General features: G+C 37.3%; 1 protein-coding gene across 2 annotated transcripts in view; it reads left to right on the top strand.

Annotated features, from left to right (window-relative positions):
- Positions 1-18,608, top strand: part of USP42 (ubiquitin specific peptidase 42) — a 45,119-nt gene that overhangs the window by 9,338 nt on the left and 17,173 nt on the right. For both annotated transcript variants that reach the window (XM_082429952.1, XM_082429953.1), the window contains exons 3-5: positions 574-774; positions 15,886-15,996; positions 17,672-17,774. In XM_082429952.1, coding sequence (XP_082286078.1) covers positions 574-774; positions 15,886-15,996; positions 17,672-17,774 — 415 coding nt within the window. The remainder of the gene's footprint in view (positions 1-573; positions 775-15,885; positions 15,997-17,671; positions 17,775-18,608) is intronic.

The following is an 18,608-nucleotide window of genomic DNA, read 5'->3' on the forward strand; positions in this document are numbered from 1 at the left end:
GATTCTCAACCACTGCGCCACCAGGGAAGCCCCCTTCAGCCAGCTTTGATGTTTATCAGCTCCTGGCCAATTATACCTGCACCCAGTTACTCCTCTCCCCACTCCCCATCATTTTAAAGCAAATCCAGGACTTTATACTTCATCTATAAATAGTTCAGTGTGTATATTTAAAGAATTCATGTCTGAAAATTAAAAGCTTTTTATATTAAAAATCCAGTCAATGTGCAGATTTCCCAGGTTGTCGTATAATTTTTTTTAACAGTTGGCTGTTGAAATCAACCTCCAAACAAGGTCTACGCTTTGCATTTGGTGAATGTCTTTTAAGTTTTTTTTAATCTGTTAAATGCTGCCCCCCCCCCTTTTTTGTCCTTGCAATTTGTTTATCAAAGAAACCAAATCATATAGAGTTTCCCACATTCTGGGCTATTTCTTTTAAAATGTCCCTTTCTCCCCTGTATTTCTGGTTAGCTGGTCATAAGAATCTTGATCAGATTCAGGTTTGATGTGTTGCTATTTATTCAGCTTCGGAAGTATACGAAGCTTTCTTTTTAAATATTTGTTTTATTTTTCTAGCCCTAGGTGATGGCATTGCTCCTCCACAAAAAGTTCTTTTCCCATCTGAGAAGATTTGTCTTAAGTGGCAGCAAACTCATAGAGTAGGAGCTGGGCTCCAGAATTTGGGCAATACCTGTTTTGCCAACGCAGCGCTGCAGTGTTTAACTTACACGCCACCTCTCGCCAACTACATGCTATCACACGAACACTCCAAGACATGTAAGTGTTCTGTATTATGTTATGTGTGTAGTGTTATGGTATGCTAACCTACTTTCATTTTTTTTCTCTGAAATGAAAGTGAAGATTTAAGCCAAGAATTTGATTATCACTAAGGAGTTGGTTTCTTCTTTTAGAAATCATGGAGGAAGACTGTTAAAGATTTACATTCAGATCGCATAAAAAACACTGTGCACGTAATTTGACCTGTAGAATTATTTAAAAAGAAACATATTGTATCAGCATTTGGCATTTCTGAAGCCCCTGCTGGCTTTCTACACTTGCTAAAAAAGGTGACATAAGTGTCTGCTGCCAACAGCTTAGGACAAGCAGGGTTAAGAATCCCACTTCTCCTGGCGTCCATCCCGTGTTGAACGCTTGATTCATTTACAGGCTTTAAGCATTGGAGGAGAGGAGCCTCTTGTCACTGCTGCTCACCTCCTGGAGATTCATGCAGGACTTTCCCTTTAGTGTGTGAGAGCTCGGTTTTCAACCCAGAGGGCAGGAAGTTAGTTAACACATGTTATGTCTTTAATTAGGTGAGAGCCAACTCAGTGGTCAACTAGTGAAGTTCAGAATTTAGAACATATCCGTTTTGTGAGGTTTTGACCTTCTGCGTATAGTATTGTACATACTGTTCCCCCTTTATAAATGAAATCTCCTTGTTCTTTGATCTACATTAATGTGTGTGTGTGTATGTTAGGGTGCTAGTCCTTCATTATTAGGGTGAAAGAAAAGCCCCTTGGTTTCTTTTTGAATAGCTCTTTACTTTATTGTTTTTTTTTGCGGCTTGTGGGATCTTAGTTCCCCCACCAGGGATTTATTTATTTATTTATTTGGCTGTGCCGGGTCTTCATCGCAGCATGCGGGATCTTTGATCTTCATTGCGGCGTGCGGGTTCTTTAGTTGTGGCATGTGGGATCTTTAGTTGCAGCATGCGAACTCTTAGTTGCAGCATGCATGTGGGATCTAGTTCCCTGACCTGGGATCAAACCCGGGCCCCCTGCATTGGGAGCGTGGAGCTTAGCCACTGGACCACCAGGGAAGTCCCCCAACCGGGGGTTGAACCTGGGCCCTCGGCAGTGAAGGTGCTGAGTCCTAACCACTGGACCACCAGGGAATTCCCGAATAGTTTTTTACTTAATGGAGAATTTAGACTCATTCTTTTAAAACTTTTTTCCCCCAAAGAGCAAAATAATGGTTTTAAAGGATTTGGAAAGTACAGAAAATTTTAAGGTAACCAAAAGAAAATCACCTAGAATCTCACCATCAAGAGGTGTTTGTTACGCCAGTGTTTCAAATTACAGAAGGAAGATTCTGTTTGCCCTCATTTTCTTCTTTTTTAAGTCCATAATGCATTCCCCACAGACAGCTTTCCTATCACTTTTGCACTTAATGCAAGTAGGATGTGGATGAAAACCCAGCACTGGCACCTGGACAGAGAGAGGGAGGATGGAGACAGAAATGCAGGTGCTCGGGGTGTCCAGAATTACGTGCCTATCTTTCATAGGCCATTGGTAGTTTTCTCTTTCTCTCTGTTTTCTCAGCTTTATTGAGGTGTTGTTGATAAACAGTAAATTGCACGTTTAAAATACACAGTTTGATGCATTTTGACATTTGTGTATACCCATGAAACGATCACCACAGTCTACGTCATGGACATATTCATCACCCCCTAAAGAGTCTCAGTGCTCCTTTGAAATCAGTCCCTCCCACCCTTTCCTGTCCCTCATCCCCTCCACCCCAGGCAACCACTGATATGCTTTCTCTTTACTACAGATTAGTTTGTATTTTCTAGAATGTCTTATATGTGGAATTACACAGTATATATTTTTATATTGCCTGACTTCTTTCACTCAGCACAATTATTTCAGCATTATTCCATGTTGTTGCATGTATCAATAATTAATTTTTATTGCTGAGTAGTATTCCATTGTATGGATAGACGTACCACAGTTTGGTTCTCCATTCACCTATTGATGGACATTTGGGTGGTTTCCCATTTTGGGCCATCACAAATTAAGCTACTATGAGGACTTCCCTGGTAGCACAATGGTTAAGAATCCACCTGCCAATGCAGGGGGACACCGGTTCAATCCCTGGTCTGGGAAGATCCCACATGCCACGGAACAGCTAAGCCTGTGCGTCACAACTACTGAGTCTGCGCTCTAGCGTCCATGAGCCACAACTACTGAGCCCACGTGCCACAACTACTGAGCCCACGTGCTGCAACTGCCAAAGCCCGCATGCCTAGATAGAGCCCGTGCTCCGCAACAAGAGAAGCCACCACAATGAGAAACCCGTGCACCGCAATGACGACTAGCCCCCCCTCGCCGCAACTAGAGAAAGCCTGCACGCAGCAACGAAGACCCAACGCAGCCAAAAAGACAAAACAAAACAAAACAACAAATTAAGCTACCTTGAAGTCCTTGTAAGGACATGTTTTCATTTCTTGTGGGTAAATATCTAGGAGAGGAATGGCTTGGTCCTATAGTATGTGTGCGCTTAACTTTAAGTTACTTCCAAACTGTCTCCCAAAGGGATTGTGATATTTTACATTCCCACCAGCAGTGAATGAAACTTCCATTTGCTCCCTATCTCCCCTAATACTTGGCGTGGTCAGTCTTTCCAATTTTAGACACTCTAATAGGTGTGTAGTATAATAGTGTCTTACTGTGGTTTTAATTTGCATTTCCATAATGAATAATGATGTTGAACATCTCTCCATATGGTTCTTTGCCATCTGTGTATTTGCTTTGCTCAAGCGCCTGCTCATATCTTTTGCCTGGTTTAAAATTGGGTAGTTTTCTTATCGTTGAGTTTTGAGATTTCTTTACGTATTCTGGATAGAAGCCCTTTATCAGATATGTAATTTGCAAATGTTTCCCAATCTGGAGAAAATAGTCTCCTCACACTGTCTTTCAAAGAGCATGCTTTTAGTTTTGAAGAATACTACTTCATTATTTTTCCATTTTTATCATCTGTGCTTTAGATGTTGCATTTAAGAAATCTGCCTAACCAGAGGTTGCAAAGATTTTCCCTTTGTTTTTTTAGCAGTTTTATACTTTATTTTTTATATTTAGGTCAGTGATACATTTTGAGTTAATTTTTATTTGTGGTGTGAAGAATGGATTAAAGTTCATGTTTTTCAATATGGATATCCAGTTGTTCCAGCATTATTGTTCAAAAGATAGCCCTTTCTCTACTGAATTATTTTTGTACCTTTGTCAAAAATCAATTGATCATATACATATGGATCTATTTCTGGACTCTGTTTTGTTACACTGATCCACTATCTGTCTTGACACCATAACACAGTGCCTTGTTACTATATATTTAAAAGTTTTGAAGTCAGGTAACTTTTCCAACTTTGTTCTCCTTTTTCAAAGTTGTTTTGGCCATTCTTGGTCCTTTGCATTTCCAAATGAATTTTGAAATCAGTTTGTCAATTTCTACAAAAAAGCTTCCTGAGATTCTGATTAGGATTGTGTTGAATCTGTAAATCAGTTTGGGACGAATGACATCCAAACAGTATTGTCTTCTGACCCACAAACTAGGTATTTATTTAGGTTATCTTCAGTTTTTCTTAGCTGTGTTGCATAGTTTTCAGTATACAAGTACAATGTGTACATTTTTTAATCCGATTTATCCCTAAGTATTTCATATTTTTGAAAGCTATTATAAATGGTAATATTTTTTGAATTTCGATTTTTGATTGTTTATTGCTAGAATATAGAAATGCAGTTGAACTTTGTTTATTGATCTTGTATCCTACAACTTTGCTAAGCTCCTTAATTCTAGTAGTTTTTTTTTTTTTTTTAATACAGTTACTTGATTGATTGCCCTTGTGATTACTTAGAGGCACGTTTTTAGTTGCCAGATGATTGGGGATTTTTCAGAAATTGTCCTGTTACTGATTACTACTTTAATTCCATTGTGGTCAGAGAAGATACTTTTATTGTTTGAATCCTTTGAAACTTGAGACTTGTTTTATGCACCAGAACATGGTCTAGCTTGTTAAATATTCCACGCGTACTTAATAAGGATGTGTATTCTGCTGTGTTGGTTGGAGTTTCTATAAATGCTGATTATGTTTAGTTACTTGATAATGTTGTTGAGGTTGTCTTTTATGTCCTTTTACTGCTTTTCTGTCTACTTGTTCTATCAAATTTTGAGAGAGGTATGTTGAAATAAAATAAATTTCTGAATTTGTTTCTTCATTCTGTTCTATCAGTTTTGCTTCATGTATTGTGAAACTCTGTCACTTAAGGTTATTATGACCTCTTGGTGAACTGACCTATTTATAACTTATGAAATGACCCTCTTTATCCCAAATAATATGCTTTACTCTGAAATCTGCTTTGTCTGAAATAGAGCCACTCCAGTTTTCTTATTAATGTTAATATGGTATATCTTTTTCCATCTTTTAACTTTTAACCTATTTATGTTTATATTTAAAGTGGATTTCTTGTAAACAGCCTATAGTTTGTTCTTGTTTTTTAATCCACTCTTACAGTCTCTGCCTTTTAAAATATAAATCATTTATATTTAATGAGAGTATTGATATGATTGGTTTTACATTTACCATCTTGCTATTTGTTTTCTAATTGTCCTGTATTCTTTGTTCCCTTTTTCATCGTTTTCTGCCTTCTTTTGGAATGAGTAATTTTATATTTCCTCTCCTTTATTGGCATATTTTCTCTGACTTTGTTTTCTCTTTTTAGTGGTTGCTTTAGGGTTTAGCATACATTTTTAACTTACCATAGCTTACATTGAGATACTATTCCATTTCTTGTGTAGTATAAGGACTTTATGACAATATACTTTCATGGTCTCTCTCTAGGCATTTGTGCTATTGTTGTCAAACATTTTATTTTTACTTAATTTGTATCCACATAATATATTGTATTATTTTGCTTTAAATAAAATTTAAAAGTTTTATTTTAAGTAGTTTGTTAAGGTTTCTTTACCAGTCTTTTATATTTACTTACTCTTTCATCATTTCCACTGCTTTTAATTCCTTTGTGTAGATCCAGGCATCCATCTGGTATTTTTTCATAAGCCTGGAGGAATTCCCTTAACTTTTCTTGCTGGTGACAAACTCTGTTTTTTGTTTGTTTGTTTTTTAAATAAATTTATTTATTTATTTTTGGCTGCGTTCGGTCTTCATTGCTGTGTGTGGGCTTTAGTTGCGGCGAGCAGGGGCTACTTTTCATTGCGGTGCACGGGCTTCTCATTGTGGTGGCCTCTCGTTGCGGAGCACGGGCTGTAGGCGCGTGGGCTTCAGTAGTTGTGGCATGCAGGCTCAGTAGTTGTGGCTCGCGGGCTCTAGAGCGCAGGCTCAGTAGTTGTGGCGCCCGGGCTTAGTTGCTCCATGGCATGTGGGATCTTCCCGGACCAGGGATCGAACCCGTGTCCCCTGCATTGGCAGGTGGATTCTTAACTGCTGTGCCACCAGGGAAGCCCCCAAACTCTGTTTTTTTGTTTTTGTTTTATTTATTTGTTTGTTTTTTATTCTTGGTCTGAAATATCTTTATTTTGCCTTTTTTGAAGCTAAACTTTATTTTGAGGTAATTTTAGATTTACTTGCAGTTGTAGGAAATCACACAGAGGCATCCTATGTACCCTTACCCAGTTTCCCCCAGTGGTGACACTGTAGTTCAATCTCACAGCCAGGATATTGATATTGATACAGTCAAGGTACAGAACATTTCCATCACTAAGGATCATGTTTCCCTTTTATAGCCAAGCCCACTTCCCTCGTGCCCCCACCTCCTCCTTAATCCCTGGCAACTACTAGTTATCACTTCTATTATTTTATCATTTCAAGAATGTTACATATATTGAATTATATAGTAGGCATTGGCTTTTTCACTCAGCATAATCTCTGGATATTCATTCACTTTGTTGTGTATATTAATAATTTGTTCCTTTTTATTGCTGACTAGTATTCCATGGTATGGATGGACCACAATTTGTTTAACCACTCATCCATTAAAGGACATCTGGGTTGTATCCAGTTTCTGGATATTATGAATAGAGCTGCTGTAAACATTAGTGTGTAGAGCATATGTGTGAACACAAGTCTTTATTTCTCTGGAATAAATGCCCAGAACTACAGTTGCTGGGTCATAAGGTAGTTGCATGTTTAGTTTTGTAAGAGATTGCCAAATACTTTTCCAGATTGGCTGACCAGTTTCCATTGCCACCAGCAGTGTATTGAGTTCCAGTTGCTCTGCTTTGTTGCCAGCATTTGGTGTTTCACTGTTTTTCATTTTAGCCATATGGTAATGATGAGTATAATGATATCTCATTGTAGTTTTAATTTGCATTTCCCTAATGCCTAAAGGTCTTGAACTTCTCTCCATGTGTTTATTTACCATCTGTATATATCCTCTTTGGAAAATATCTCTTTGTGTCTTTTGTTCATTTTCTGTTGTGTTCTTTGTTTTTATATTGTTGTTTTGTTCTTTATATATTCTAGATATTAGGTCTTTTTCGGATGTATATTTCCAACATTTCCTGCCAGTTTGAAGCTTGTCTTCTCATCCCCTTAACAGGGTCTTTCACAGAGCAAAAGTTTTAAATTTTGGTGAAGTCCAATTTTTCCTTTTATGGATTGTGCTTTTGCTGTCAAGTATAAGATCTCTTTGCATAGCCCTTGATCCTAAAGATTTTCTCCTATTTTTTTTCCTACAAGTTTTATAGTTTTACATTTAGGTATGTGATCCATTTTACGTTAATTTTTATATAGCATGAGGTTTAGTTTTTCTGTCTGTGGATGTCCAGTTGCTCTAGCACCATTTGTTTAAAAGGCTATCTTTCCTTCATTGAATTGCTTTTGCACTTTTGTAAAAATTCACTTGAGTGTATTTGTGTGGGTCTATCTCTGGGTCCCCTATTCTGTTCTGTTGTTAAAGTATGTATCTGTCCCACAACACGGTTGGTCTTTGTTATTGTAGCTATGTAATAAATCTTGATATCAGGTAGAGTGAGTCCATCCACTTATTCTTTTTCAAAATTGTTTTTTTCTATTCTGGTTCCTTTGTCTTTCCATATAAATTACAGAATAATCTTGTCTATATGTACAAAAAAATCTTGTTGGGATTTTGATAGAAATTTTCTTAAACCTGTATCTCAGTTTGGGGAGAATTGACGTCTTTACTATGCTGACATTTCCAGTCTGTGGATGTGGTATGTCTCTGCATTTACTTAGATCTTCTTTACTTTGTTTCGTCAGTGTTGTGTAGTTATCAGCATGTTTTGTTTTGTTAGATATACACCTAATCCTTTTATTTTTTGAGGAATTATAAGCATCATTATATTTTTAATTTTGGTGTTCACATTTTTATTGCTGGTATATAAAAATACATTTGATTTTTGTATATTGACCTTACTGACTTCACTTAATATTTCTAGGCTTTTTTTTTGGGGGGAGTCCTTGTATTTTTCTATGTAGAGAATCATGTCATATGCAAGATAAGGACATTTTTACTTACTCCTTACTGATCTGTATCCTTTTTTCCCTTTTCTTGCCTTATTTCACTGGCTAGAACTTCTAGCAATATGTTGAATAAGAGTGATCAGAGCTGACATCCTTGCCTCATTTCTGATCTTGGGGGAAAAGCATTCAGTTTGATGTTAGCTGTAGGTTTTTGGTATATCCTTTTTATCAAGTCAAGGAAGTTCCCCTCTATTTCTTTTTTTTTTTTTCCTCTTCTATTTCTGTTTTACTGATTCCCTCTTTTTATCTTGAATGAGTGTTGATTTTTGTCAATAGCTTTTTCTGTGTCAAATTGATATGATCATGTGAATTTCTTCTTCAGCTTATTAATATAGTGGATTATACTGGTAGATTTTCCAATTCTGAGTCATCTTTGTATCTCTGGAATAAACTCCGTTTGGTCATGATGTTTATTTTTATATTTTGCTGAATTTTTGTTAAGGATTTTTACATGTGTCCATGAGATATGTCGGTCTGTAATCTTCTGTTTTTGTACCACCTTTGTTTGGTTTTGGTATCAGGGTAATACTAGCTTTATAAAATGAATTTGGGATATGTTAACTCCTGTTTTTCGAAAGAGATTGTGTAGAATTGATGTAAATTCTTATTTAGTGTAGAATCCATCAGTGAAACTATCTTGGCCTGGAGATTTCTTTTTTGGGAGTTTTAAAATTGCAAATTTAATTTCCTTAATAAGTATAGGGCTATTCCAATTATTTTATATTGGGTGGGTTGTGGTAGTTCACTTCTTTTGAGGAATTGGTCCATTTTTCCAAAGTTGTCAAATTTATGTGTGTGAAGTTATTTATAATATTCCTTTGTTATCCTTTTGATGTCTGCAGGGTTGATATCCTTGTTTTTGCTTCTGATATTGGTATTACTGTAAATTTCCCTTTCAGCACTGCTTTAGCTGTGTCCCCAAACTTTTTTTTAAAATAAATTTATTTATTTATTTGTTTATTTTTGGCTGCGTTGGGTCTTCGTTGCTGTGCATGGGCTTTCTCTAGTTGTGGTGAGTGGGGGCTACTCTTTGTTGCGGTGTGCGGACTTCTCATTGCAGTGGCTTGTGTTCTTTGCGGATCACAGGCTCTAGGCACGCGGGCTTCAGTAGTTGTAGCATGCGGGCTCAGTAGTTGTGGCTCGTGGGCTCTAGAGCACAAGCTCAGTAGTTGTGGCGCACAGGCTTAGTTGCTCCGCAGCATGTGGGATCTTCCCGGACCAGGGCTCAAACCCATGTCCCCTGCATTGGCAGGCGGAGTCTTAACCGCTGCGCCCCCAGGGAAGTCCCTGTGTCTCCAAGCTTTTGATATGTTGTCTTTTTATTTTCATTCAGTTCAATATATTTTTTAGTTTCCCTTGAGACTTACCCTTTGAACCATGGGTTATTTAGAAGTGTGTTACTTAGTTTCCAGGTATTTATAGACTTTCTTGTTATCTCTCTCTCACTGATTTCTAGTATTTTCCATTGTGGTCAGAGAACACACTTATTATGATTTCAGTTGTCTTATTTTTTGAGGTTTGTTTGTGGCCCAGGATATAGTCTATCTTGGTATATGTGCTGTGAGCTCTTGAAACAAATGTGTTGTTGGGTGGAGTGTTCTATAAATGTTGATCAGATCTCATTGGCTGTTGGTGTTGTTGACTTCTTCAGTGTCCTTGCTGATTTTCTGTTTAATTGTTCAATCAATTGTTGACAGAAGGATGTTGAGGTTTCCAGCTCTAATTGTGGATTTCTGTATGTCCGTTTTCAGTCCTATCAGAGTTCAATTCATGTATTTTGCAGCTTTGTTGTTTGGTACAAACACATTTGAGATTGCTTTGTCTTTTTGATGGACTGATCCTTTATATAATCTCCCTTTCTCTGATAGTTTTCTTTGCTCTGAAGTCTACTTTATCTGCTATTAATATAACCATTTCTACTTTCTTTGGGTTAATGTTTGCATGACATGTTTTTCCATCATTTTCCTTTCAGCCTGCTTGTATCATTACATTTGAAGTGAGTTTCTTATAGGCAGCATATAGTTGAATCATGTTTTAAAATCTGCTTTGTTAATTTAAGTCTTTTAATTGGTGTAATGTTTATTGATATTTAAGGTGGTTGTTGATATATTAGGACTTAAGTTTGCCATTTTGTTTTTGTTTTCTGTTCTGTTTTTCATTTCTGTTTTCTTATCTCTGCCTTCCTGTGGGTTATTTGAATATTTAAAAATTTGTTTTTTTATGTTTTTGAGTGTATCTCTTTATACAGTGTTTTTAGAGGTTGCTCTAGGTTTGCATTATTTATACATAACTTTTCACAGTCTACTGATGTTGTCATTTTACCAATTCAAGGGAAGTGTAGAAACTTTACCTTCTATCTCCTGTATTCTTCCCTAGTTATCATGTAATTAAATATTTCCTCACATACATTTGGAACCACATCAGACAGTGTTATAATTTTTATTTCAACTATCACATAATTTAAAAAACTCAAAGAGAAGGAAAGCCTATTGTATTTGTCTGTATTTTTGATTACCATGTTTTTTTCTTCCTTTTTGATGTTCCAGGGTTCCTTTTTTAAAAAAATTATTTCCTTTTTGTTTAGAGAACTTCCTTAAGTCATTCTTTTAGGGTAAGTCTACTGGCAACAAATTCTCCTTGTTTTGCTTCATCTGAGAATGTCTTAATTTCACCTTGATTCCTGAAGGACATTTTCACTGGGTATAGGATTCCGGGTTGACAGTCCTTTTCTTTCAGCAGTTGAAAATTATTCTGCTACTTCCTTTGTCCTCCATAGTTTTTGATGTGAAATCCATTGCCATTCAAATAGTTTTTTCTCTTATAGGTAAGGTGCTGTTTTTTTTCACTACTTGCAAGATTTTTTCGATGTCTTTAGTTTTCATAAGTTTAATTATGATGTGTCTTGGCATAAATATCTTTGTTCTTTTTCCTGTTTAGTGTTTGCTGTGCTTCTTGAATCTATAGAATGATATCTTTTGCCAAATTTGGGAAAATTTCAGCCTTCATTTCTTATAATACTTTCGACCGAGCCTTCTCTCTCCTCTCCTTCTGGGATTCTGATAACATGTGTTTAGATATTTTGTTAACGTCCTGAAGGTCCCTGAGGCTCTGTTCATTTTTCTTTCCCAGTCTGTTCTTTCTGTATTGTTCAGAGTAGGTAATTTCTGTTGTTCTTTGTTCATGTTTACTGATTCTTTCCTCTGTCAGTTCCATTCTTCTACTTAGCTCATCCACTGAGCTGCTTATTTCAGTTATTGTGTTTTTCATTTCTAAAATTTCCATTTGGTTCTTTATATCTTCTATTTGTTGAGTTTTTCTATATTGTTTTATTTGTTTCTAGTATGTTCATAACTACCTGTTGAGGCATTTTTATCATGGCTGCTTTAAAACTTCTGTTAAATAATTCTAACATATCTACTATCTTAGTGTTGGCATCTATTCATTCATTGTCTTTTTTCACTGAGTGAGAAATTCTTGGTTCTTAGTATGATGCGTGATGTTCAGTTGAAACCTGGACATTTTTGTGTTACGTTATGAGGTATTGGATCTTACCTAATATGTGTTTTAGCTGGCTTTCTCTGACACCATTCTGGCAAAGGAAGAAATATTAGGTGGAGATAGAAGTCCACGTTCCCCACTCAGTCTGTTGACACCCAAGGTGGGGTTTGGGGCTCCATGTTCTTCCTGGGCAAGGGTAGGAGTTTCTGCTCCCCACATGATGTCCACTGACACAGCAGTGGCTTTTTACCACTGGGTGATAGTGAAAGTCCTGATTCTGACACTACCCACTGGGGAGTTCAAGGGTTGATTCTTTCTTTCTTTTCTCTCTCTTTTTCTTCCTTTCTTTCTTTCTCTCACTCTCTCTCTCGAGGTATAATTGATTTACAATATGATATGTTACAAGTGTACAGTATAGCGATTCACAGTTTTTAAAGGTTATGCTCCATTTATGATTATTATAAAATACTGGCTATATTCCCTGTGTTGTATACTATATCCTTGTAGCTTATTTTATACATAATAGTTTGTACTTCTTAATCCCCTACTCCTATCATTCCCCTCCCCCTTCTCTATCCCCACTGATAACCACCAATTTGTTCTCTGCATCTGTGAATCTGTTACTCTTTTGTTATATTCACTACTTTGTTGTATTTTTTAGATTTCATGTGTAAGTGTTATCATACAGCATTTGTCTTTCTCTGTTTGATTTATTTAACTTAGCATAATATGGAGGGATGCTTCTTTATTACTGGGTTTGTGGGTGGAAGTCCAGGCTCTTCATTTGATCTTCACTGACATTGTGGGATGGGGGTGTGGTTTGTTATCACTCAGCATGGATGAAAGTTCCCATTCCTAATTTACCTTTTCTAACACTACCCCAGTGGGTAGGTTGGGATGCTTCATTAAAGCCTGGTAAGTGGAAGATTAGGCTCCTCACTTGGCCATGGGTAGGTGTGGCACCACAGTTTTTCTGTGTGTTTGACTAGGGTAAAGCAGTTTTTGTAAGTTTTCTGCCTTGCTAGGCTGCCCCTTTCCTGGTCCTTTGGCTAGAGATAGCAGGCTTTCACTGTGGCTTTGTTCCCTCCATTTGTTGGTGTTTCCAGGTCGGTGGCTTCTTCAGCTCCAAGTCTGGAATATATGAAGCACAAAGAAATCCCAGGGAACTCACTGCCATGTCATTCCTTGGGTTCTGAAATTGCTAGCTTGTCTTTTTCTCTCTACCTTTCACAGCTTTCTTATGTTTGCTTCACATACAATGTCCAGGATTTTGTTGTACTTAGTGGGAGGAGTAGGGAAAAGTACCGCTAATCTATCTTCTGAGAAGTGGAAGGTCTCATCTTTGGTTTTGAAAGATGTTTTCATGGGGTATGGAATTCTCTGTTGACATTTTTCTTTTAATACTTGACAGATGTTACTCCACTGTCTTCTGTCTTGCATTGTTTCTGACAAGAAGTCTGTTGTCAGTTTTACCTTTGTTCCTGTATACATAATGTTTTATTTCTAACTGCTTTAAAATTTTTCTTTTTATCACTGTTTTTTGTAGTCTTATGTTTGGGGTTTGTTGAGGTTGTTAGATCTGTAAATTTACTGTTTCAGATTTGTATACCTTTCAGTCATTTAAAAAACCTATTATAATTAACATAAAGTTAATTTCTTTAGTGTACAGTCCTATTAATATTGGGGGGGTCAGTTTTACGAATTTTAATACAGGTATAGGTTCACGTAAACCACCACCTCAGTCAGAATACACAACTGTTTCGTCACTCTAAAAAAACTTCCTTGTGCTATCCCTTTGTATACAATCATTATTTCTTTGTTCTGTCTCTTCACATTCCAACTCCAATTACATGTACATTAGGGACAACTTGAAGTCGTCCCACAGGTCACTGATATGCTTTTTTGTTGTTGTTGTTATTTTGAGAGGTTTTTTTTTTTTTTTGAGGTTTGTGTGTGTGTGTTTCATTACAGATAACTTCTGTTGCTAAGTCTTCAAGTTCATTAATCTTTTCTTCTTTTGTTTCTAACCTGTTATTAATTTCACCTGGTGTGTTTTTCATCTCAGAGATTCTACTTTTCCTCTGTAAAGTAGATTTGGCTCTATTTCCATGTCTCTCCTTAACATGCTCTTTTTTCTACCTCGAGCATAGAAATTATATATATATAATGTCTTTTTTAATGTCCTTATTTTTGAGTCTTATATCTGTGTTATTTTCAGGTCTGTTTCTGTTTATTTGCTCCTTGTTAGTGGTCATTTCTGATCTTTCCATGCCTCATCTTTGAGTATATAACTCAGCTGTACTCTTCAATTAGAATTTTATGCTGTTGGGTGCTGGATTTTCTTTTTATTCCTATAAATATTTTTGAGCTTTATTCTGGGACACAGTTATGTTAATGGGAAATAGTCTAGGACTTCCCTGGTGGTGCAGTGGTTAAGAATCCACCTGCCAATGCAAGGGACATGGGTTTGAGCCCTGGTCCAGGAAGATCCCACACTCCACGGAACAACTAACTAAGCCTGTGCGCCACAACTAGTGGGCCTGTGCTCTAGAGCCCGTGAGCCACAACTACTGAGCCCACATGCTGCAACTACTGAAGCCCACGTGCCTAGAGCTTGTGCTCTGCAACAAGAGAAGCCACCGCAATGAGAAGCCCGTGCACTGCAAAAAAGAGCAGTCCTCACTCGCCGCAACTGGAGAAAGCCCACGCGCAGTAACGAAGTCTCAACGCAGCCAAATAAATAAATGAATAAATAAATTTTTTTTTTTTTTAAAAAGGAGGGCTTCCCTGGTGGCGCAGTGGTTAAGAATCTGCCTGCCAATGCAGGGGACACGGGTTCAAGCCCTGGTCTGGGAAGATTCCACATGCCGCGGAGCAACTAAGCCCATGCGCCACAACTACTGAGCCAGTGCTCTAGAGCCTGAGGGCCACAACTACTGAAACCCATACATCTAGAGCCCGTGCTCTGCAACAAGAGAAGCCACCACAATGAGAAGCCCGTGCACTGCAACGAAGAGTAGCCCCCACTCGCCGCAACTAGTGAAAGCCTGCGTGCAGCAACAAACACCTGACGTAGCCAAAAATAAGTAAAAATAAAATAAATAAATAAATTTTTTAAAAAGGAAATAGTCTGGACCTTTTGAGGCTTTTAAAGCTGTGTTAGGCAGGTCTGAGCAGCCTTTAGTTTTAGGCAGTTTCTTGACTTCAGTGTAATTGACATTTAGGACCAGGTAATTCTTTATCGTAGGGGCTGTCCTGTGTTTATTGTAGGATGTTGAGCAGCATTTGTGGGCTCTACCCACAAGATGCCAGGAGCATCATTTAGTCATGAGCTAAGAGTGGTTTTCATTTTTTTTAAAAGTTGTTTAAAAAAAAAATGCAACAGAGACCACTGTATGCGGCCAAGAAAGTCAGAATACTTACAGAGAGATTTTGAACCCCTTGTACAGGAGACATTCCTTTACTGTTTGAGACAAATGGTAGTGTAAGAAAAAAAATTCTTATTTCTTCAGTATAGACAATAGTTAAGAGCACAGGCTTTGAAATTAGAAGGGTATGATTTGAGTCCAGTTATGTGTCTGCCCCTTAATAACTATTTGACTTTGGGCAAATTTTTAACTCTCTGAGCCTCAGTTTCCTTTCTTGTAAAGTAGAGCCAGTATATACTTATCACTTAGGTTTGCTGGAGAATTAAATGAAAATGAATAAAAGTATATAGCTCAATACATGACACATAGTAACTGTTATTCTTTTTCTTTTTTAATATTTATTTGGTTGCGCTGGGTCTTAGTTACGGCTTGCCAGCTCCTTAGTTGCAGCTTGAAGGCTCTTTAGTTGAAGATCGAGAGCTCCTTAGTTGTGGCCTGCGGGCTCCTTAGTTGTGGCATGCAAACTGTTAGTTGCAGCATGCAGGTGGGATCTAGTTCCCTGACCAGGGATCAAACCCAGGCCCCCTGCATTGGGAGTGTGGAGTCTTAACCACTGCGCCACCAGGGAAGTCCTGTAACTGTTATTCTTATTTCAGGAGTGTGCCCATTATTTATAATACCCCTTGATATATATATAGAGTCATATTTTGCTAATTTGGAGGATTATCATCTGTTATCTTTCAGGTCATGCAGAAGGATTTTGTATGATGTGTACAATGCAAGCACATATTACCCAGGCACTCAGTAATCCTGGGGATGTTATTAAACCGATGTTTGTCATTAATGAGATGCGGCGTAAGTATCCTCTATAGTAGTTTATATTAGTATTTGTTAGCTAATTGGTCTTAATGGTCTAACTGGTAAATGATGAGCTCCTTTTGTATTACAACAAACAGTTTGTTGTATATGTCTTTAATGAATAACAGGTTTTTAGTAAACTGTTTACTATATAAACACATTTTGAAACCTAAAGTGAAAGATGACAATATAGTAAAGAAGGTGGTATTCAGTTTAATATATAAACACATTAAAAATTTTTAAAAACTCAATTTATTAATAAAATCATTGATAAGTTTTACAGTGTTTTTCTCAGATATTTGGATTTCTATGCTAATACTAACTCTAATATTGTCCTGCAGGTTTCTTTAGTTTTCAATTAGTTTTAATTCAGTGAATGAGTATTATACTATACATAGTGATGGGAATTACCAAAATAAAATTATACTTTTAAAGAAAATTTTATACTCATAACTTAGCAAATTTGTGGATAAATTTCACTTTTTCTATACAATTTTTAAATGACTTTAAAATTTCCTCTTGAATTGTAATGATTCTGATAGGTCACATGAAATATTTTTATGCACTTTCTGTATGTTTTTTGTAATAAGCTTTTACATCATCTTAATTAACTGAGTTGGAATAAAAAATGCTTGCAAATAAAACAAAAACCTAACTCTTAATCTGGTATCTAGCTGGGTAATTATACGGGTGGATAATTACACAGTGACAATTTATAATCTTTTTGCCTAAAAAGCTGCTGAAGATAAAGAGATGTTATATTGGCCCTTGGTACTATTAACAGGCCAGAGTAGACAATGCAAAAATTTTTTAAACATTGTAGGATCCTGGCAGAATTTTAGCCAGGGGTGATTTTGTTTGTTTAATTACATGTATAGATCACACACACACACACACACACACACACACACACACACACACATATACACATACACATACGGCAGGCATGTCTAATATTTTTAAACTTAGTCTTTAAGAGAATGTCATTGTGTGTATATACATACATCCATGAACATACACCACCCCGCCAACTCCAAACATATATGGTTGAATAATGAAATTGTCATTTTTGTAGGTCAGAACTGGTAGAATATTGGCAATTTCATATGATTCAAGTTAATATATATTTATATATATTCATACACATTAAAATTCTATGTATATTGTTTATACTTTTGTGTTGTTTTTCATTATTATGTAATTTTGTCTTGCGGCTGTTTAGTCAATTAGAAATAGGACCAAGATGATACTCAGTGGAGAATATAGTATGTTCTCTAGGTTATTGGGATAGAATTTAGATAGGTTCACGTGTCTATGTTTTACATGGATTCTCTCAGGAAGATCTAGGGCCAGATTTAAGATGTGTGCACTGACATAACATTTGGGACAAATTTTTGAAACAGTACAGCCAAAGTTGAATTTATTCAGGTATCATTTTATTGCTGAAGACATAGAGTCTCTGGGCTCTCGGAAACTCTAGCCCATGTGGACTTTTAATGGTCTAAAGGGCCTGTCCTAGCTGTTCTCAGGGGAGCTTATTAATGCTGTTTCCTCATAAAATAATTATCGGGTATTTTCTAACCAACCTATTGACATAAGATGTAACTCTGGGGGGAGTACAGCCCGGCATGTCATGTGATGATAAAGCTTTGTCTTTACTCGAACTTTATAGGCATAGCTAGGCACTTCCGCTTTGGAAGCCAAGAAGATGCCCATGAATTCCTGCAGTACACTGTTGATGCTATGCAAAAAGCATGCTTGAATGGCAGCAACAAGTGAGTACAACACAGCATCGGTCAACCCCCATTCCCACCCCCTGCCCACCTCGCTGGCTCACCAGAACTCAGTCTAGCCTTTTACGATGGGTGTGCAGAGCTCTCTTTCGGCCTCAGCTTTTGACTTTGCGCTGCCTCTTCCTCAAGTGATTGGCATTATTTTCAAATGGTTGAAATTGTAAAAGGTATGCTTACTATAATGATTTGGATTTAATTGCAGACGTCAGGACATGAATGTTGGTCTTGACGTTATTTAGTTTCTGAGTATCATCACCCCTCTGCAGCTCAAAACTAACCACGTCTCCTTTCTTGTGCCAGCGTTTTCTGAGTTGATCTCTAGACTTTGAAATCTGTATTTGTTCCCTGCGTCTTTCTCACTCTGGTCAGTTACCAGTTTCTGCAGTTTCTTCTTTAAAATCTAAATGTGGGCTCAAGAGGAAGATTGGAGAAACAATTAGATAACAAGTCCTAACCCACTTGCTATTGCCTCAACACACCCAGCAAGTCTCCCATTGCCTTCCCACTGCCACCAGCACTGCCTTGGCCAGGCTGTCCCTGTCTGGATGACAGTAGGCTGCAGAACAGGGGAGAACGCTCTGTGTTCCCTGCCCTCGCCGGCGAGTCCTCACGCGGTGTCACAGTCCTGCTTCAGGGCCAGATTCCTGCCTCACCCCAAACCCTCACTGTGTTCTCATGAGGCACGGCGATTCTCTGGCTGTCACGCATACTGTGCAGCTCTGCTGTTTGAATTCTTGTTCTTTTATAGATGTACCTGCTTTTAAAATCTGGTTATAGCCTCTGTCATTTTTGTAGAACTCTTCTCTCATTTTACTG

This window comes from Balaenoptera physalus (assembly GCF_965194825.1).
Source record: "Balaenoptera physalus genome assembly, chromosome: 16".
Classification (NCBI taxonomy): domain Eukaryota; kingdom Metazoa; phylum Chordata; class Mammalia; order Artiodactyla; family Balaenopteridae; genus Balaenoptera; species Balaenoptera physalus.